At 36.9% G+C, this 22,918-nt stretch overlaps 1 protein-coding gene across 2 annotated transcripts in view; it reads left to right on the forward strand.

Moving 5' to 3' along the window:
- The window catches only part of ADK (adenosine kinase), a 271,769-nt gene that overhangs the window by 183,691 nt on the left and 65,160 nt on the right, over positions 1-22,918 (forward strand). For both annotated transcript variants that reach the window (XM_053984208.1, XM_053984209.1), the window contains exon 7: positions 9,711-9,881. In XM_053984208.1, the coding sequence (XP_053840183.1) occupies positions 9,711-9,881 (171 nt within the window). The remainder of the gene's footprint in view (positions 1-9,710; positions 9,882-22,918) is intronic.

Genomic DNA, 22,918 nt, shown 5'->3' on the forward strand with positions numbered 1-22,918 from the left:
TGCATGTCCATAGTAAATGTTATATTTGCTGTGAAAGACATTTTGTTGGAACTGTGGTTTGGAGGATAGAGTTGTGAGAAGAGTGATACTTGAAAGAAATATTTAACTCACTTTCTCATGACTTGGTAAGCCAGAAATTGAAAGAAATACATCCTTTATTATTATACCAGTTATGGTTTTAGCTCTTCTGAGCTTTTTGTTGCACTATGCACTTAATTCTACGCAATAGCGGGGCTTAAACATGGAAGTAATACGTAGGCCCTTTAAAATCAGCTAGGAAATACCTTGAGGACTGGGAGAAGTATTTGTTTTATTAATCATTTACACCTTAATTTGCAAATAATGGAAGTCCTGCTATTTCATAAGGCTGGTCATTTCTTTAATGCAAAGAATAAGTCATTCTGTGAGCAGTGCTGGTTTCAGGTGCCCTGGTTGTGCTTTGGAAAGCCCTATTGCACACCAAATGAATTCAGATCTCCACTGAAGCTTTGGAGCTGCTCCAGAATTTCACTAATGTATTGATGGGGTTTGGATCCCTCTTTTTAAAAAAAATTATTTTATTAGCGTAGGTGGGTTTTTTCCTTCAGCAGTTACTTATTTTAAATATACTGTGGACTTCTGTGGTTCTAGATAGAGCTTAGTTTTGCCCATGGTGAGCCTGCCTTGTTTAAACAGACTCAGTTAAAGGATGAGTTAGCATTTGAATAGTGCTATAAGCTTCAGAAATCTTTTGACTTACCACTTGATCATTTCTTTTTTCCTCTTCATACCTACCATGCTACATATTTCTGATATGATCTTTATTAGTGAAATAATATGCTCTTTCTTTGGGGCTCTTGAAATATGTTCTAACGATGATGGTAATGACTTTGATTAATATTTAATCCCCATGCTGCTATGTTCTTATAAATTACAAGATCTCAAAGGTAGCTGGGGGAGGGAAGAAAGGTTTCTGCTGAAGTGTTTCAGTATTAGAGTGCTTAGAGAGAAAGATACCTATATTTCATTACTTTGTATCTGCTTTCAAACCTGAATTTAAGTGAAACATTTTGTACCATGACCACATTCTTAACAGGGAAATCTGTAAGATGGACTTGTTGTCCAGGGCACCAGACTCATTCTCGTGTTTGTTTATGTTATGTAACTGTTGCATTCCTCTGCATCACCTGGGGATCATGACAGAGGCCACAGGTATAGCAGTATGTACCAAGAGTTTGGTGAGACTTTTTTTTCCCTTTTGACACCCAGTCAGTCAGTGGTGATTATCTGCTAATACCAGTCATTGTTTCACTCTAAGTTTTTAACCTGTATTCCTAAACCAGATCGTTGTACTGGTATAAGCACATTTAATTAAGCAAATACTCCTATTTGTTCTCTTCTTGTTCAAGGCTATTTTAATAAGCAAGAAATGGGCTTGTTTAAAGTATTTACTTAGAGAGCTTTCAAACTGAGGATTAACTGTCTAGAGAATTAGAAATTCTCTATGCATTTGTAGTTACATAGATTCTCTCAATTTACTAATATGCTGTAAATATTATGTACACACCAAACTTGAATGAATTCAACATATGGTTGATGTTTACATAATTTATGAGATGCCACATTATATTAATGGAACTAACCATATACAAAAAAGCAAATGTTGCACTATCATCAAGGGCCTAAATTAACCATACCTTATTTGATGCTTCCTGAAGTGGTTATTTGCCAGGACCAGGATCCTGGGATTGCGCTCAAAATTTTGGAAATTAAGATTGAAAACAAGTTATCTCATTGTTCCAAACATCATCAATAATATTGATACCAATTTTTAGACTTCTGGATATTGTTTAATTAAACAATAACTAGTATGTCCAAGTCTGTTTTTTGGTCTAAACAAAACATTATCCTCATATTAAGAGTCGTGTTAGATAAACCTAATAAAGAGTTATTTTAAAAGGATGAAAGGTGAAAGAAATGGTTTCTCTCTTTAATCAGCAATTTAACAATTTTTTTAAGATGCATCCTTTCTCAGTAAGGATTAAATTGGTTTTCAATATTAAAAAAAGTATGGTTAAGTGGTTCTGGGATACGAGGAGAAATGAAGTGGCTTGCTCTTTATCATAGCTTGCTGGATCTGCAGCTTATATTTTATTGATGGTAATACCCTATACTCTATAATACCTTTCAACACAAAATTTCAGTCATTTCAGTAATGTTAAGTAATTAAACCTCCCACTGGTTCTGCCAATGGAGGTGTATTTATCATTATGACTATTTTGCAAGTGGGTAAACAGAGGCAAAAGAGGTTAAATTATTAATCGAAGTAATAAAATCTCTGGGCTCCCGTCTCTCAGATGATGTTTAGTACTTCCTCCAAAATTTTGTTAAAAATTCAGTATAATTAAATGTATACATCTCACTTGCTGAGCTTAGTAAACTCATGTAAAACTACATACTGAATTTGAGAGAGCATATTTGAGAGGTGTTTTTGTTTTTTCACAGAGGGCCAGCTTAAGGGAGCATTGTCAAACCAAATTCTTAATCTCATTTTGGCAAGATGAATTTACATCTTAACTAAGTTTGTACTTTTCAGGGAAATAGGAGAATGAATTTATTTGGGATGACGTTTCTCTACACCAAAAGTAGGTATATTACTGCTCTCTGGCACATGTGTTAGACCTCATTGTTAAAGTTCACATCTGCACTGTGAGTACACATCTCCTAAATAAAGTTACACAAGTCTTTTGTCCTTAGCATGGCTTAAAACAACTCCTGCAAATTTAAACAGCAGTAAACAGAATTGAAAAAGATTTCTAAACTGATTAAAATTAAAAATAGATTGGTAATATTTGCATAAAATAATTGTTTTCTTTTGCATGCACTGCCAAATATTGAAGGTTTTCTGCTACTGATAGATACAAATATGGCAATAATGAGAGTTCACTTCAGCAACAAAGAAGCTGTTCAAGTCTGAAAGCAATCCTCTCCTTCTGACATGTTGGCACCATCATAGAGGAAAATGTCATGGTCAATATAAGCACATTTACTGACAGTTAGGTTTTTTCCTATGTTCCTGAAAACTGTTTGAAACTTGGCTTTTATCAAAAACAGAAACACTGGTCACTCAGAATGATAAAACAATAGTTTATGGCTTAGTCATTTTCCAGTTATAAAGCAATAGTTTCATAAAAATAAACAAGGCATACAGGAACAAGCCAAAACAATTACTCAGAGAATTTGTTGCATTCTTGCTGTCCTTGCTTCCTGATTTAAAACAACTGTCTCCAGTAGGAACTGGACAAAAAGCAGTGGGTTTTGTTTCAGTAACTGCTTGCTGATCACTGAGATAAGATTTATCACTGAGCTAAAATATAGTTCAAAAATGCAATTGATACTAGGTCTAGGTACTTTCTAAATTCCTAAATTACCTTTTACAGGAGGAACAGGTACGTAGATTAAAATAACATTAATGTATTTCACTAATTTAAAGACCAAACATTTCCCAAGTGGATAGTTACAAAGAACTTCTGTCCTTTCTAGAAGAAAGTAAAATGCTACTTTAAAGCCACAAGAACTTTTATTAGTAAAGGTCATTTTGATTATTTAATTTGTAGGGGTTTGTTAATTATTTCTGAAGGGGTTTTTTCCCATGCTGTGAGTATTTTATTATCTGCATCATCATGATTATTCTGTTGTAGCTCAGTAAGGAAAATAATTTAACAATAATTTCAAGCAGGAACAGGATGCAAGTATAAATGCTCAAAACTGAGAGATTGGAGAGGTAAAGGGTCAATAAATCTGCTAACTTGACAGTCTTGCACATTCCAAGTAATGTGCTCAGATGTTTCAATGTTAAAGGTAGTTTTTAAATTGCTCCCTGCTCTTTTAAACTCACAGAAGTACTAAGATAGATGAAGAGTTTTTGCTCTTTCATTCCAAGAAGATTCCTTCTGATTCCTGTTCTGAGGGAAGATGATTTCATTGCCATGTCTCACAGTGGGTGGTACATGGACTGCACCCCATCTGTGCTCAGGCAGTTCAGAGGCTGCAGTACAAAAGTCTTTCAGACTCTTCTGGTTGTAAGGGCACCTGGAAGCCTTGAGGAAGTTCTTTGGTCTGGAGCAGTTACCTAGTGGCTCATTCTCCAGCTCAGGAGCTGCCGTGTACTTTTGCTAGACTGCAGCAGGTGAGACTGATGGCAGAGCAGAGCTGAGGGATGCCTCTTCTGCCCAAGTGTGTGGCTTCGAGTTCTCTTTGTGTGCAGAATATAGGAAACTTAACCAGGTCCAAAAGCTCTGACTTGGTTGTGTCTGTCATGTAATGGAGCAAGTTTTTTTGGCATCTCAGCACTCTCACTGTCTCACTGGAACTGCCAGCATGCTTGAAGTTAGATGATTTCTATAGGGCTTTACTGAACCATGCTTTTGATCAGGATTGTCACTATGTAACTGTCAAGGTTTCTGTGTGTCTGAAAAATTCCACCCTTTAGATGGATGACTATGATGTCATCATAATTGCATTTTTATGTAAATGCTTGCTATAAAATAATTTTGGATTAAATGATGTGTTCCTTTCCTGTTGGCAGAATATAATTTGTCTTAAATGGCAGCAGACTGTTGTATCTGTTTTCCTGAAAGTTAAATATTTTGATTCACACGATTTATTGATTTTACATTGTTACCAAATGGCATTCCCAAATCAGCTCAGAATACCGTGGTTCAAAATCCTGTCATTCATATGATAAAGTTGTTTTCATGTAATCCTCTCTGCAAATGGGAGTGGCAAGAAAAGTGGAAGAGCTAGAAAGAAAGTAATGCATTTTATCAGGTAGTAAGTTTGAAAGAAATTCTTATTTTTATTATCTCTGTATGTTTTTGAGGCAGTACTGCTTCTTTACTATTAAACAATAATAAATCCCAAATTGCAAGGCTGTTTGTTATCATCTTGCCCTGCATTTGTTTGGAAATACTGAGAAAAAAAAAAAATCTTGATCCTGATTGTGCCAACATTCCTTGTGTGTAATCCAGATGAATTTGTGTGCACGAATACAGTGGAAGGCTTCTCAGCTTGGAGGGAACACCTTATACAGAATTGCATTCACCAAAGCCAGAGCTGTGCTGGTTTCATGAGGTCACCTCTTCAACACTCTCTGTTTCTGTGCTGCTGACACTTTTGACACTCTTAATTTGCTGCCTTCACATCTGCTATAGCTGGTGCTGTAAGAGCTTAGTGTAGGTCAGAAGAAACCTTTTGGGTCTGTGTGTGTGATAAAAATGAGAGAGGTGGCTTACAAGACAAATTACTGGTGTGTAAATGCACCAAATCCTTCTGGTAATGCTAGTGTCTACAAAGAAAAAAGACATGAATGTGAAAGACTATCCAATATTCACAGTACCCTGGCATATCTAATGAGGTACATCAAAGAATTCCTGAATATTGTAGAAGTGAGATTAATGTGATATTCTCTATTGACTCTGTCCTCTGCTGTTGTATGCATCTTACTGAATTTTAAAAGCTCTTAAGTTACAAACAAGTGACTATCTCCCCTAGCCATGTGTCTGCAATACATGAATGCATTTTTCTTATTTCTTCCTTTTTGTTTTTTATCTCATAAGGAAAATGGGGTTTTTTCCCCACCAAAGGACTATACTTAAATTAAAGGACTGCTTACAGTGCCTGAGAATGGTATTACTTTGTGCATGTGTACATACAAACATGCATATGCATAATTCAACCTACCATCATATTTTCCTGGTCTGTATTTTGGTTCAGCCTTGCTCTGTGGCTTGTGGTACAATGGTTCCTTCCTCCTGGCATAGAAAACACACTCACATTTGAGTAGCAGAAAATAGTACTACATCATGAAGCAGTAGCGTCCAGTATGCTCTGTCAGCACACGCCAAAGGAATGCTGTGTGCTGCTAATGTATCTGGTAGCCTTTAATGTTTTATAGGTTTTCTTACAGTATTCCTGCCTTTCACTTCCTGTGACTGTACTGCCCAAGTGTCACATGTCCTTCTATTACAGAATCATCAAGGTGGGAAGAGACCTTTGATATCATCAAACCCAACCATCCACCCAGCACTACCACTGTAACCCCTAAACCACATCACCCAGCACCAGATCCTGATGCCTCTTAGACACCTCCAGGGACAGTGACTTCCCCACATCCCTGGGCAACCTATTCCAGTGCCTGACCATCCTAACAATGAACAAAACCTCTTTTAGTACCTAATCTGAGTCTCCTCTGTCTTCAGCTTTAGGCCATTTCCTCTTATACTCTGTAGGCAGAGTAGAAGAGACCAGTCCCAACTTCACTGCAGTCTCATTTCAAGCAGCTATAGAGAGCAGTGAGGTTAACCCTGGGCCTGCTTTTGAGACTAAACAATCCCAGGTCCCTCACCCATTCCTGTAAGACAAGTTTTCTAGATCTTTCTTGAGCCTGGTTGCCCTTCTCTGGACATGCTCCAGCACCTCAATGTCCTTTCTGAAGTGAGGGGCCCAGAACTGAAAGCACTACTTGAGGTGTGGCCCCACCAGTGCCGAGTACAGTGACAGTCACTGCCACACTCTTCTCAGTGGTTACACTATTCTTGCTACAGGCCAGGATGCCATTGGCCTTCTTGGCCACCTGGGCACATTGCTGGCTCATACTCAGCTGGTTGTCCACCAGCATCACCCTCCTTCATGAAGGAGTTACATACACATTACATTACATACACAGTAATTTCATTTTTCTATGTAACGTACATTTTCCAGGCTGTTGGAATTTCTGTTTGTTATCTGTCTTGTCCTTTGATTAGAGGTATTTTCCTCATGGTTGTTTTAAGTATCTTTGGGTTTTGCAGGTAAATAGGACCCCAAAACTCTCCGTAGTAGTCTAACGTATGTAGGTGGGTATAGAATATCTTCTGAGGAGCCTCTTAACCTTCTTGTTAGTGGGAATAGAACTTCCTACTGGTGAAATACAAAGTCTTTTATACCAGTGATACAGGGTACATTTATTCTCCCACTCAAAGCTAATGTTGGCTGACAGTTAATTGTTAGAGTGGGTAAGAGTAGTTGGCTTAGGCATTCCTTTGTCTGCATCTGTCAGGACCAAAAGCAGTGGCAGCTGCAGGCTGAGTGTCACTACAGGACACGAGAAAGCACAACACGTGCCGCTGTATTGTAAAGGTAAAAAAGTAAGTTTATTGTCTGATTCCAGCATTTATAGTTTTCCAAAGGTGACAACAGTGGATTGGAGGGTGAAAGTGCCACCTCTCCAACAACATTGGACAAACTACCAGTCCATCAAATTTCTCCGCCTCTATGAAGGAATGCAAAAACAATAAATTATTTACAGAAAGTGTGTGAGAAAGTTTGCTACAAGAATGTAAACTCAGAAGGCTTTAGAAAATCTTAAAAAATCAGGGTGACAGCTGAGTTTCTAAGGAAGTCACAGAGCAACTTTACTCTGAATTCTAGTGAGATATAAGAAAACCCAGGGGTTTTAGGGGTATTCATTCCTGTACGCAACTGTAGCATGCCGCACTAGAGTGGCCTGTGGCTTCTCTGGTTGTAATTTAAGCTTAGGAAGCTGAGTTACTGTAACTACACTGGTCATAGCTGCATGGAATTCCACTAAAAGTAGAGACAAAGTCAATTTAAATACCTGAAGAGGGGGGTTGAATTAGGTTTCTTTAAATCAATATCTGTTCAGATCAAATTTTATTTTCTGCCTACTTTCTTAATTCCATTCTGTGGATTGTAATGCTACAATTTTGTTTTGCAAAGAAATGTTATACTTGGAAAAGAGTTGTCATACACAGAACTCTTAATTTCTAGATGTTTTAATGTCAAACAGTTATTTAAAAACAATATAAACAAAACCATGGAAGAATGCAATTAAATGGCAGAAGTGATTTTTAAGAAACCCAGAAGACAGAGCAACAGCCTTTGAGATTTCCTGGCCTTTACTTTGCAGGATCTAAAAAGCAAACTCTCCTATCTGTATCTCAGCACTTTTATGATGCCTTTACAAGGAAAAGGGAGTTGGATGCAGGCCTGAGTTAGATCTCATGGGGATAGTGTTCTGTACCTTAAATTGCAATCAGATGTATTTTACTTTAGATGAAGTTTTCAGCCTAAAATTGGTAAGAAGCCTAATTATTTGACCAGGTTACTATTTACGTAGACCACTGTAGAGCAATCTGTCATTTATCCAGAGCTGGCAACACGTCACCCTTGAAAGATTTTTATTTTGTGTTTGGAACAGATTTTTTTAAAAATCTATCTCTCTGTTCATTACATAAAAAAAATAAAAGATGGTAGAGATTGCTATGGAGATTAGAAATTATAGAAACTGCTCATTTTAATTCTTTGGAATGTAAAATTAGCAAAGAAACTTGGATGTTTACAGGCTTCCAGTCCTTCAGGATACTAACTAGCTCCACAGCATGCATAGGATTCTTGTGCCCTTTGGACTTTGATTGTCAACTAGCAAATCGTGCCCAGTTTTTGAAATCCATCATGTATTTTTTAGACTGGAGAGTGTGGAGTAAGGAGAAATAAATAGATGTACTCTCAAAGTAGTCTTTAATCTGTAGACTTATTTTTTCTAGTGATTAGGATGCTTAAAATGATCTGATATCTGAAGTATGCAGGATGAAAATATAGCTATTCTGTGATTCAAAGGCATAATCATATGGATGAAAACTGGAAAATAAGACTGTGTTGCTATTACATCTTTTGGAGTGTCATGGTGGTGATGTTATAGATAGGACTGAGATGATGTTTTATTTGTCAGACCCTCCTCAAAGTTGTTTCTCACTGTGCCTTAGACATTATCTCTGGCCTTAAATTTAACACTTGCTGCTCATGCTTGAAAACTGCTATTATTTACTGAGTTTGGAGAACAGTTAGTAAAATAGGTTTTAGAATTATAAAAACAAAACATACAGAATTTGTTTAATTAGTGCAAAGTCTAAGCCTTTGTTCAATTAGCAGATTAATGAAACTCTAGGGGATCTTTTTATGGCTCCTGGAACACGCGTGGTTGGAGTAACCATCTGCAATGCTGAATTCAAAATGGCAGCCTTGTTCTTCATAGGGTTGAAATCAGCATCCACAGTTTAGTAGACAAGTAGTGATTTGTGGAAGTTGGCACTTACTTAAATGTGGATGTTCTGTGTAAAGAAAAGTACTTTTGGAAAAAGGGGGCAAATAAAATGCCTATGTGGAAACATGAAAACCCCTAGGTTTTTTTCTGCAAAACAGTAACAAGTGGTACAGAGTCAGCATTTTCAAGGCCTTTACTGTAAACAAGGTACTAATATTTAAGTTAGGGATTTCATTAGTGTCCTAGCTGTGTACAGAGGATTCAGACTGGACTTTGGAATTAAGCAGCACAGTCTGATTGACCCTAGTACTATATAGGGGCATTTAGAATTATAATACATCACATTTTAAGATATGAACATTAGTCTTAGCTGCCATGGGAAGGTGTAGTCCATGGAATGCAGAAGTAAGGAGTTACATTTAATTTTGAAAGGCTGTGATGCTAGGCATATGCAGATTCTTTGTCATCTCTTTAATACCTTAATGGAAAGGCAGTATTTCCCAGAAGTTTTTATCTGTGCACGTGTATGACAAACGTGGGTTGGGAGAGACTTTACAGAAATAGCATGCTTCATGTGGTACTTAATATAGAATTAGTAACATACATTGATTTGTTTTGATGCTTGCAGGGATTCTTCCTGACAGTGTCACCAGAAGCAGTATTAAAAGTGGCTGCTCAGGCTTCTGCCAACAACAAGATCTTCAGCTTGAATCTTTCTGCACCATTTATAAGCCAGTTCTACAAAGAGCCGATGATGAAAGTCATGCCTTACGTGGATGTTCTTTTTGGAAATGAAACGGTGAGTCTGTGTCCCTTGCACTTAGGTGTTTGTGTCTCAGAGCCTGCTTCCCCAGGATATAGCCTCAGGCTGGGCCAGAGGAGGTTCAGGTTGCATATCAGGAAGAATTTCTTCACTGAAAGGGTTGTCAAGCATTGGAAGGAACTGCCCAGGGAGGTGGTGGAGTCAGCATCCCTGGAGGTGTTCAAGAAAAGACTGGATGTGGCACTTAGATCCTGTTGATGGGGTGGTGATGGTCAGTCAAAGGTTAGACTTGGTGATGTTGAAGGTCTTTTCCAGCCTTGATGATTCTGTAATTCATGGTCCTTCTTTTTTTGTAGAGGGAATCTGACCATGTGAGGTGTCACTAGAAAGTTAAATCTGTGGTCACTGGACTGGGATATTTCAGTAGATGCCAGACATGTCACTTGACCTGTTAGAGGTTTACAACTTAGTTGTTCTAGCAGGAAGCACCCAACACATTGATGCTTTGTAATAACTGTCCATGTGCATAACGTCCTCATCCTGAATTTAACTCTGCTGGAAGAAAACATATGAAAGGCTACCACTGAGCTCCTGTAACTTGATTCTTTACCCACGGTGCTGCTATTAATAGCATTTTCTCTGATGAAGATGACTCTTTGGGGAGAAGTAGGAGGAGAAAACTAAGAAATAGAGAGTTGATTTAAAAGGTTCTCATGGATTTTATAGTGGATGAACTGGCAGCCCATCAGAGGAAGGCTTATCTATGCTGTGTAAGTTGGCAAACATGAAATTCTGCCTGGAAGCACATGCTAATAGACCAAATTTATTCAGATCTCCCTCATCATTTTTGATTTTTCTTCTCTTTAGAAAGTGTTCTTAAATATTTATTCATTTTCTCAGCAGGAAAAGTTTGAAAAAAAGCCTTGAAATGTGTGACACACCTAAATGAAATGTGGGTTTGTCACTCAGGATAACTACAGGAGTACAGGAAAATTATGGAAAAGCAACTTAGTCCTGTGAGTGGTTATTCCTGATTGTGACAAAGGGACTTACATCAACACAAGTCAGTCTTTAAACTATTGTCCACGTGTCCACATAGGGGCTAGCATTGTTATAGACATTTAAATATCTTATAGATATAGACAGGACTTAAAAAAATTAAAATACTAATTTTTAAAACAAAAAAAGTTGCAATGTTTTTAAATGCATGGGCTAAGAGAAGCCCTTTTAACTAAAGATAACTGTACAGAAAAAGTATTTTCCAGACATGTTCTTGCTATTTCCAACTGTTACCTTGGTACATCTTCCTTAATGCAGTCCTCACAAAGATGGTATTGAGTATTTATATTAAATAGCAGTTTAATCTTGACACAAAATCCTGTCAGACTTCACAGATTATGTAATACCAAGTCTAGATAATTTTGGAGTAGAAGAGCTTCACAGAAATTTCTGGGATTAAAACTTGAGGATCTTTTATATAAATATTGCTCCACTGACCTATTAGGAAAATTCAGATCACAGTGGTTCATTAGGTGCTATTTTTCATAGGTTTTTAATTTCTTTGCATTTGTGTATTTTATAAGCAATAGCCCATGATACAGGTGACACTCCCATTTCAGAAATTTTATTCAGACTAGGTTAATTTCCTCTGTCATTTCAGTTTGTTATGGTATTATTCACCTGCTGTCAAAAATATTGTGTAGTACTGTTGTGTTTGTTAAAGTTGAAAGACTCCCTGCATTTTCTGTGTATAATTTCTGAAGCATTTTGGTGTCTTTCAGGATAAAAGATGCTGTTCAAACTTAAGCGATCATCCTTAAACTTGGTGGTACAATATATATAAATATTTGGAGTACCAGCCTCTTGGTTACTTACACTAGTCATGGAACCCTGGTCATTTTTTAGTCTCATCTTCCTGCTGGCTATTGCTGCTTTGGACTTGTTGAAATGCTGCTTGCAGTGGTTTATTGTCTTGCCTTTCTGTGTGACTTGAAACCATGCTCTTGGCATGATGTACTTCTAGTTTTGAGTAGCTTCTGTGATTTCTCATTGTCAGTATTTCTGCTCTCTGCATATGGTTTTTGATAAAGAGTAGTTGCAAAACTCAAAGCTCAATCTGATATACTCTGCCTTTGTAGCTTCCACCCTTGCTTTCGGTGCCTTTTCTTTCCTCCCATATGAATTTCAGCTACAAGCATATTCAGGATTTTTTTGTGTTTGTGTATATCTTGATGGGCCATGAACCGCTTCATCTGGACAACACCAAATTTTTATCCATTTAGTGTGATTTCCTTTTGTTTTATGCTACATTTTGCATCAGTGTAAGTGCATAAGTTAACAAATAAGGCATATTAAGTTGTGTGGTTGTTACTTCATTAGTACAAACAATACTCTTAGACACAATTTTATTCTTCCCTATATTTATCTTCACATTATAGTCCAATAAAATTCTGTTGTTATGCACTGAGCTGCTTATTTTTTGAATAATACGAAAACATCCAAGTGCAGCAAAATTCCAAATTGCTGCCATTCCTAAACTAAAAACAATTGGCAAAGTGATTTTAAATTACATCTTCTACTTAAAAATTTACATCTGAATGGAGATTGGTTATTTCAAGTTTCAGCCAGATGGTAATTAAAATGGGCAAGTTATAAACCTCTCAGAATAAATATTCTAGTTTTGAATGTAAATGCCAGCATACCCTTAACTGCAGTTTAGACACTGAATGCTGTGGTAACAGCTCAGTAAATGTATCAATTTCAGCATTAACTCAGTGGCCACTGGTGTTTTGATAATTTATTTAAATCTCATTTATAATCTACCTAAACATCTTGTCTTGAATTTTTTTATTTATTAACGGTACTTCATATAACAAATTTAGTACAGAACATTCAGAAAAGGAATAATTACATGGTCATTGCAGATAACCAAGCAGGGCCATTCTACAGTCATTATCTAGCAATACATGACTGAAGAACTTGATTATTGTCATTGCTTTTAATTTTTATTAAATTAAGGTTTTTTTAATAGTGTCATTTTGCAAATGGTTCTTAGCAGTAATACCTTCCAAGCTACCATAATCACTGGATAATTAACCTGCCAGGATTAAGCACACTCTACTTTGCCTCAGGATGCTTAACTCTCAAATAAGGTCAATTATCTCCTGATGATAACTGCTTTGTCACAAGTTGCTGCTTAATTCGGCTGTAAAAGCTCACCTTAGAATACATATTTTATAACTCAGAGTAACTTTCAGTAACTGGATGGTCAAAGGAGTGAAAGCTTTGAAAGCAACATCTTTACACAGAGTTATAGAAAGTTTCCTACACAGCAGTTTTTCTAGGCAAGTAAAGGCAATTCTAGGCAATTTTTCTAGGCAAGAAACTAAATTTGTATGTATCACTTTTCATTTTCCTGTTTAGGGCCAAATGGTGATATAAATTAAATACTTGGCGCATCAAAGTCTTTAATGGATGCGGAATCTGAATTAAATTTCCAGTCACCCCAAAAGATGCGACTTACAATGGCATCTCCTCAGGGAAGGAGCTGCCTTGGGGCAACAGTCTGTATGTTTTTGCATGTGCACCTGGATAGCAGTTTCTTCAGGATTTAAGGGAGACTACAAGGCTTTCAAGTGATTGATCTTCGCATCTGGCACCAGTTCATGGCTCAAAGGAATATTTGTTGATACTGGTGTGGTAAAGATCTTCTGGGTTCTCTTGCTGTGTGTAGCCAGGGCATCACTGAAAAATTTTAGGATTTAGAAACTTTGGAGTTATAGATACATTGAACTTTTCATCTAGTGCTTTACAACAAAAACAATAAACCAGTGATATAACTTGTGGTATTCAGTGTACAGTGATCCATAGAGTTTAAGGAGGTTATGTAGAAGAGAAATAGTGAATTTTTTTTAAGTACAAAATAATAAAGAAAACTAAGATAAAAATTATTCTTTAAAAATTGATCCTCTTTGTCTCTAATGTAAAGAGCTGTTACTTCTAAACACCCGGTCTCTGAACAAATTAATTACAGGATTATAAGCTGAAGTTTTGCAAAGACAGAGCATCCTTGAGCCCATTGGGAAATTGCTGCTGGTATGACAGCAAATGTGCTGAAAAGAAAGCAAGTTGTGTACAAGACTTGTACATTTCAAGAAGCAATGACAATAGCTTTAGTGGTGGTTCTGGAGATAGAAATCCTGAGCTTTAAAGAGATTAATGCCTTTGGAATAAGATAGCAGATGGGTCTTTCATCATTTCCTCTTCACAATTACACTGCAATGGTACATTGTGCCTCCTTTATTTGAGGTATTTTCAAGTGAGGTATCAAATATTAACAGAAAGATCTCTACAAATGTAGATGGTTTGGGCAGCAACATTTAATACTCTTTTAAAGTCCTTATAAAGGCAAGTCTCTTCCATGTCTCTTTCCATGTAATTTTCCAATTAGAGAAGAGAAAATTCAATGGCAATGAAAAACTATAAATATAAAACTGAGCGGTTGCTGGGATTTTGGTGAGATTAACGTGCTCCTTATTTTGAATTTGCAGGCAGTCTGTAGTTTTGTGCTTGTTTTAACTGAGGGAGGGAATGGAAATACTGGTAAATTTTCTGGCATAAACTATGTTCAACACACTAAGATTTACACCTAAATGGCAGTTTTGAAGCCAATTTGTCTATTCCCTTGCTGTAAACTCTCACTCCACATAATTTGATATATTACATTAAGATATGACACTGAGAACAACGTTCAGTTCCACCTGCAAATTTCTTCTGCTGCATTATCACCTGGGATCAGATTGATACCTGCAGCCCAGAAAAATCTTGAATGAGACATTATCACTTTTATAAGATAAATGAGCCTGATGGTGATTCTCTTCAAACTAGTGTGCATTCAAAATGGCATAACTGAATTGATTTGAATTTACACAGTGCAATTCCTACTGTTTCTAGACCTAGCACATAGCTTTCCACCACCACAAGTGTCCTTTGACACTGGTGAGTTGTCTGATTTTGAGGAAACAATTAAGAAGTAGGAGTCAGGAGAAAATCAGGTGGCAGATGTAATTTGGTGTGGGGAAGAAGGGAAATACAGTTTGACTTTCAATAAATACTGAAAGAGAGACCAACATTTCAGTCTGTTCTTCAGTATCAGATGGGACTAAGAAGTGAGGAACATAGCAAAGAATCACTGGTCATGCCATAAATATCACTCAGTTGATGTTTCTGTAAGTATTTTCAAGTAAGCATTTATAATTATTATTGAAAGGCAAATAATAGACAGTATTTGACACCGAGTAGCTTGAAGAGGCTCATTTTAGTACTGCTGACTTGCATGTATGTTGTGTAAAGAGCCGTTAAGAAACATTTTCTTGTCTTACTGGACCTGGTCTATACTGAGAGATTATTTTCAGTCACTGGTTGTTGGCAAGCTATCATCCTTTAAGAGTTCAGCCTTTACCTTCTACATCTCTGTTCACTTGGAATTAAATTTTCAGAAACGGTAATCATCTTAAATGACATTTAGTTGGGCGTTAGTGTTTTGCATTTCAGTTTATATACTGATATTTTCTTTTTCATTGTGCTTTCAGTTCTCAGAAACTTGCCCCACAGGTGAGGGTAATTATCTTCAGTTCCTAGGCTGGGTGAGAGACTGAGGTTTGCACAGTTCCCTACAGGGAGTCTGTGGTTCAGTTAAAAATCATAGTCAGATATTCTGACCCAGTTTATTAAATACACATAGGAAGAAATTTTGTAAGGAGACATCTCATCTTCCCTTCTATTTTAGCAGGTAGAGGTTTTTAAGGTCAGCTGCTGCTGGTGTTTGCTTTTCCAAACTGCTGTAAACAGGTAGCATTTCTTTTTATAAATCTTACATTTAAGATTTCTGCAAAGTCTTTGGAAGGAGCCTGGGAATTAAAAATTGTAATTCTGAATGGGAAAAAAAATAAATACTATTTTTATTTGATGTCTTTATAGAATTTTGATGCCCTTTTCCTGTGGTAGATGTTGTGTTTTCAATTATAGGACAGCTATGGTGTTGTAATATTGCTCCTTAATTCATAGAATTAACTTTCTCAGTAGTGGAATATCTAATAAATTGTGGCCATCTGAAAAATGAGACAAGGGAGGTTGATAATGTCAGTGGTGTGTTGTAAAGATGTGCTGTGGGAAGGATGCTGAAACAGCCCAAGGCTATTTCAGCTGCAGACACTGAATCTGCTGCTTCTTCTCTCCTCTTTTTTTTCCCCTCCCATGTGAACTGCAGTGGCTCTCTCAGATAAAATGCTTTTAAATCATTTCCCAACCTTGCAGCCGTTTTTGATAAAAGCCCTGTTATCTGAAATGATATGAATCACTGTGGAGTTAACCATACCTTTTACAACAACATATTTTGTTGTGATTCATTCTGTCTCAATTAATCATCTTATTTATCTGTATTGTCTCAGCTGCTGCACTGAAATTCAGGAGTAATAAGCAAGTAATTATTTTAGTATAGTTTACCTAGTACATCATGAATGAAAGGAAAATTGAGAGCCAAGTATTTAAATTTATATTTAGTGCTGCTTTCAGCTAATGTCTAGCTATTTAAGCAATTTAGGAACACTATCTTGAAAAATGTCTTTCTTGTTTCCTGTTATGGGAAACAAGTGGGTATTTAGAAGCAAAGCTTATACTTTCCAACAGACTTCACTTCTTAGAACTAAAAATATTTTCTGGTAGTCTCTCAGAATGCTTAGGGATATTTATCCTTCCTTATGCTATGCAGTGTTGAGATACTTTTAAGACTGTGAATACTGGAGAACAAGCAGCACAAGACAGAACGTCCTTTGAGAGAGGAAAGCAGATTCCACTATATTTCAGCAGCTTGTGTTTTACTGACAATGATTGATAACCCTTTTCACTTTGTAGCACTTCCCAGAGCATCTCATAACACTTCATAAACATTAAAGCTCAGAATAAACCAATAAGGTGGGTGTGTAGTCTTGACTGTTTTACAGGTGGACAACTGAAAGGTTATTTGCCCAAGGTCATACAGCAAGAGCAGAGCCAGGAACAAGCAAAATTGAATTCTAACTTTTTTCTTCAGTTAAATGTCCTGAAATGTGTCCAGCTGCTGAATACATCTTGGACAAAACTCACCTGTCTGGAGGAAAAAACCTGCAGAATCTGGCTTTTGGTTTTCTCTATAATATTAACATATCTCTCTGAAAGCCTTTCAAAGGTAAACTACGTTGCCTTTTAACACTCAGATCACTAGGGCAAAAATGTATAATATATAATATCTAATATATAATTTAAGAACTACAAAAATAAGAGTATGAATAAAATTGAGTTACGTAGTTGATACGAACAAGAATAGAAGCTGATATGTTCACAAAAGCTTCATTAAATCAGTGTAAATTGAGAACTTTTCAATTTCATAGAGATATTTGCAGATAACAATGTAGGTGAAAAACATGTTACAATAAAGCTTTGTTTTCCAATCCAGCTAAGGCTAATTCGGTGTCTCCACATTTCAAGCCCTATTTGAGGCAGATATAGCCAGTTTCTGATTCAGAAGTGTAGGTTATGCTAAAGCCTCTTCTGGCAACATGTGCTGGAGATTCTCCCCCTGTTATAGATAGTCCTTGCAGTGGATTGTAAGGCTGCAGTGCCATGTTATCCCCGTGGATAGCATCTAAGTGTGAGCTGATGCAGACTTCTCTCACCTGCCCTTATCATATGATGTCATCTGCCCCCTTTACTCAGATTAACAATTTTGCATCCAGAGCAGCAGTGTGTTCTGTGGGCCAGACTGCTGTTAATCACTGAGCAGGTCCAGCTTTCTCAAACAACACAGTCACTAGATCTGAATAGATGAGATGGTAATGCATGGTGGTACAAAGGACTTTGAAAGAGAAAGCATGATAACTTCTCTGTTTCATCAGATATAAGCAGCCAATGCTATTAGGGTCTCCCAGGAAATACAGCAAAGAAACAATTATTGACTGAATTAATTGTTATTATGAATGGATAAGTTGTATATTAGCTGTAAATCTTCTTGGACAGAGGTTTTTATGTAAAAGAGACAGTTTTTACATAAAGAGTATGTATTGATGCTTCCTGTGCTTATAAATTTGAGTCTGAACAAAGGTTCTTGAAAGAGGAGAAAAGGGAAGGATAGTTGAGGAGACAGTAGTAGGTCCATGCTGATGTTCAGAATCTTGAAAACGTGGTTTGGGGGTTTTGGAATAGAATTGGCAATATCGTTATTATGTTAACCTATTTTTCTGTACTATTGTGCAGCACTATTTTTTCAAAACTGCAGTTTTAGCCTTGTTCTTTCTCTCATGTTATCTTTCTCTGTCAACACCTTCCTTCCCTCTGTTTATATAGCTCATATAATATTTTTATTCCCTCAAGAGAATTTTACATCTCATTATAAATCTATTAGCTAGTTTCATTTTTCTGGCTTGCTTCAACAAAGAGCAAAATTAGGCATTTGAATCCTCTCTTCTTTCCAATTAGCTATATAATCTTCTGTTACCAGGATTCTTCTGTAGATTTTATAAGAATAAATTTAATCCACTGTGGTTTCCTTAAGACTATTGAAAAGTTGCTATGTATAAGTAAATTAATGAAGAGAGATTTTTCCTTCACGTGCTGACATAAACATTGAGGGTATTTAGAATGGACTTTTGCTAAACTATTACTGATTAAAATCTGTATTTTATTTTTTAATTATGATTTAGAGTTTAGGCAATGACATTAAATTGAAACCTAATTGTGCATATATTATGAAGCATATGCAGTGGGGCATAAATATATGTAAGAGTTGCAAAAATATTTTGCTAATTTTAATTTTTTTTCAGAGTTTTCTTAAATGCAGGAAAGAAGCTTGTAAAAGAAACAGAAAAAATATATTGCAGCATACCTAAAATATTTGAAAGATAGATAAAAGCATCCATGGTTTTCCCAGAGGCAGTAATTGATCTCTAAAACATTGCCTTATTTATAAACTTAAGCCACCCCGTTTAAAATAGCCTTTGGGTGATAATTTTGTGGCCACATCAAAGTGTTTCTTTAAGCTGTATTTTCAAGTTTAATGGTCATATTCTGACTTTAAAAAACTATTGTTTAAGTACTGACCTCCCAGGGAAGCAGTGTGGAGAAATTGCTTTGCTCTATAAGTTTTTTTGTTCTATGTTAACAGAACTTATCCCTCCTAGTCATTACATTTGGGGTTATTTTAGTTCTCCAGAGAAATGATCCATTAAACCTGTACTTTAGTAAAACTACTGCTAATCCATATGTGATAAATAACATTGTCAAAATGTTGCTCATTAAGTCCTCAGACCCTTCTTTGACTCCTCATATTCTGTGTCAAAACCAGCAACATATGCAATCACATCAGGGAAACAAGCATCCAGGAGTCACTTTGCTTTCCATGCTGAAGTGGTTTCCAGGTGCAGGAGCTTCCCTCTAAAGGACAGAATTGTAGCAGTTGAATGACTGGGACAGTAGAACTTTTGAAATACAGAAACCTCTCTGTTTATTGGTTATGTTTCTAGTGGTGTAGAGGGGAACCCCCTACTCTGAACTTGAAATTCTATGAACAGTTATGCCTATCATCTTCAATTTATGTTATTTGAAGGCTATAATTTCAACAAGTAGAAAGTTTCTTTCTTCCCCCATGGTTAAGGAGAGGACTTCCTCTCCACCCTTGCAAAGGAACTGGCCATCAGCATCTGCTTCTGGTCCCACCAAATGAGCTGGGCTGCAGCTGGGCCCCAGCTGGGCTGTGCTTTCAATAAGCAAAAACCTTTACCATGGGAGAAATTCACTTGAAGGTGATGGCAAGGTGGAACACATCCCAGTGGAAGACCCTTAGGATCCCCAACCAACCTGTCCTTTGTGATACTTTCCAAGCTGTTTTGCTGTTGTCAAGGTATAGGCTTGCTAGTTGGATAAGCTGTTTGAAGATGTCCCAGGTATTTCTGGAGTTAGGAATTTTATTTTAAATTTTTCTGATGCTGGAAACTCATGGATCTCAATTCAAGGGAAACTCACTATTTTTATTGAGAACTTGGAAATTCTTCTTCTTCATCTTGGTATTATTGTCCTGTAAGTCTAAGCCAGTCTGCAGGCACCAATCAACAGCATGATTGTTTCTCTTTGTCTGTGGCTGCCCTTCTGAAGGATTCTATTTCTGAGAATCTGAGAGGTCAAGCTATGGGCAGTATTTTTGATCCCTGGCAGGTAAGATATCTGACAGAATTAGGTTCTCTTTAGGATCAATTTTAATAAAGCGTATTTCTGCTCCAGAATTCCTCTGAGAAACCAGGGCATGTTTAACTTGTCTGTCAGGCTGTTGAGCTCTCCGGTTGTGCAACAGTCCTTTAAATAAAAAAAAGAACTGGAATTTTCATGAGAAATTAAAAGGTAGCCATAAAATGTGTTGTTGTGGTAGTCCTGATTGCTCTGCAACTGGAAAAATATCTGAAATTTCATGGAATTACAGGTATCCTTTACTATCAGTTTACCTGGTTTTTCTTACCTTCTTAACATGGATGGGCAGTCAGATGGTCTTAACGCACAATATTTGCTGTATGTGTTATTTTGGAGCAGCTATGATTAACATGTCTTTTTCCTCTTGTTGGAATTTCTACTAGAGCAGGAGAAATACATCTGTGAGTGGTCTTGGACACATACCAGTTTCAGATAAATGGATCAGTCAATTTAAATTCTGCATATATAGTTGCCAAACACTATGCATTTGATTTGAACATCAAAGTAAATGCCAGATTTGGATGGAGCTGCATCTTGGTGTATGTGAATTACGATAATGAGTCAAGCTACTGAATCTCACTGCTCAAAAAAGAACACTCAGCGTCTGGAACCAAATTCCTTTCTTCTAGAATCTAAAGTCATGAAAGGAGCTGAAGAAGTACATAGCCCTATGCTGCCAGTTGTAACCTATCTCTGAACAAGCATTACCTGAGAGGTGGGTGGGCACGCTTCGGAGCATTCTGAAGTGTAGAATGGTGGGAGGTTGCACCCATTATTTAGAACCCATGAAAACCCTATGTTTCAGGAGTCCATATTAGCTTTACTTACAGGTGAGTTTCTTTAATATTTCAAACAAGAACTCTATGTCCCAGGATGAGTGGTGCATGTATTTATTTCAGGTAGAACAAGCTAAAATCAAGATCAAAGTGTTAATGGTGTTAACATCATCTTGGGATAATTTTTAAGTCCACAAGGAAGTGACAACATAACCTGTCCCAAAGTTATCTTTCCATTTATGGTAAAGATATCAAGTATTTTAGGGGAGGATCTTCATTGTGACAGACTTTATTCAGGCCATAAGGATTCATTTTATACCTCTTCCATTGGAGTTGGTTTTGCTTAACCTCTGCTATTCTTAAACAAGTTCTTCTTTATTGTTACTTGAATTTGAAAAATGCATTGTGTAAAATACTGCAACATAAATTAACAGAAGTTACCTACTTTGGAGGACATTTGCATAGATTTAGTGGGAAGAGAGCAGGTAATAGATTATTGAACAATGTTATTAAACCAGGAAAATGCTTAATTCAGGAGTAAGCTATACAGACATTCTGTCTTGTGGATGCTGTTCAAGGTAACAACTTTTAGAATTGTGTTTCATGTAATGAAACACAAAGCAAACCCCCTGATTTTTACATTTTACGATCTTGTACATTCAATGATATTGTAATGATTTTGAGTGTTAGGTGGATGCAGAGAATTGGGTAACTTATATAATATGTAGAAATGTTTCAAATTAATTATTTTAATTAGATTTGAAAAATATTTTCACTGCTACTGTTTTTTTATTTGTTAGTAATATCTTCTGCAATAAATCCCTGTTTAGGATTACAAGTAAGAAAAATTATTTTTCATGTAAATAAAATTCACAAAAGAAGCTTTGAAATATATCCAATTCATCCTGAAAACTATTTGAGATGTAACTAATTTTGTCTGTGCTAAGCCGCCCAAACCCTCTTACTAATTTTAATTGACCTTGGAGTAAGTTGCAATGCTTACCTTTTCATAACATTTCCTTAATGGCTTCTTTTTTCTTGTATATTTCTTGCATTTCATTTTTCTAAAATCAAGCACCTCATACCCGGCCACAGCCTGGGGTGCAAATTTTGTATAATTCTGCAATGTTTTCCTATTTCAATTCCACATTTTCAAACAGTTGTGTGGATCTTATATTGCCTGTCTCAGCTATGAGGAAAGCATACCCAGATCTTTGATAGCACTTATGACTGAGTCTGAGTTACTGCTGTCTCCCAGGAGCCAGCTTCTGTGCTCCCAGCCACCCCAACTTCCCATCTTGCTGTGATACACTAAGCTGCAGAAGCCCTTCCCTGCTCCCAGGAAGCTCTCTGCAAGTATGAAATGTCTCCTTCCTCCAGCCCTGCCTGCAGCCACCGGGCATGCAGAGTTCAGGCCTGCCTCCCTGGGCACTGGAAAGGGAAGGTTGGCAGTGCTGGCCACGGGAGATCCCAGCTTGGGGCAGGGCACACCCAGCTCACTGCCTGCCCATGCAGGCCTCCAGGGTACTAAGCCTTACATAGGAGTTTACCATTTATCAGCAAGCTATCGTGACATACCCTTAGAAGGTTTCTGAAACATTTTCCCATGAGCCTCATACAATTTCCTGGCTTTGCAGAGAAAGGCCCATGAGAAATTGTATCAATAAAAGTTTTTGAATCTCTAAAATAGTTCTCATCTGAAACATGCCATATACAGACTAGATGCTGGGTTGACATGTAAAAATGGGGGTTTGCAGATCCTTTTCTAAGGCATCTTGCATTACTGTCTTGTGAACTAACTGACTGAATTGTGTCCATCCCAAGACAGCTTTTCTAGGAGACCATCGTGTGTTCTTTTTTCTTGCCTATCTCCTATCTTTATTATTACATCAATGAACTTTATAGCTGATGTTTAAAGTTCTATACACTGTGCAAAACAGAGTAAGAGGAATGTCTTGCACATTTTAAGCAGAGGTAAGGAAAATGAATAAAGAGAAGTAATGACCAGAGAGAGGTGAAATCTCA

Source organism: Vidua macroura, chromosome 8 (genome assembly GCF_024509145.1).
Source record: "Vidua macroura isolate BioBank_ID:100142 chromosome 8, ASM2450914v1, whole genome shotgun sequence".
Taxonomy (NCBI): Eukaryota; Metazoa; Chordata; class Aves; order Passeriformes; family Viduidae; genus Vidua; species Vidua macroura.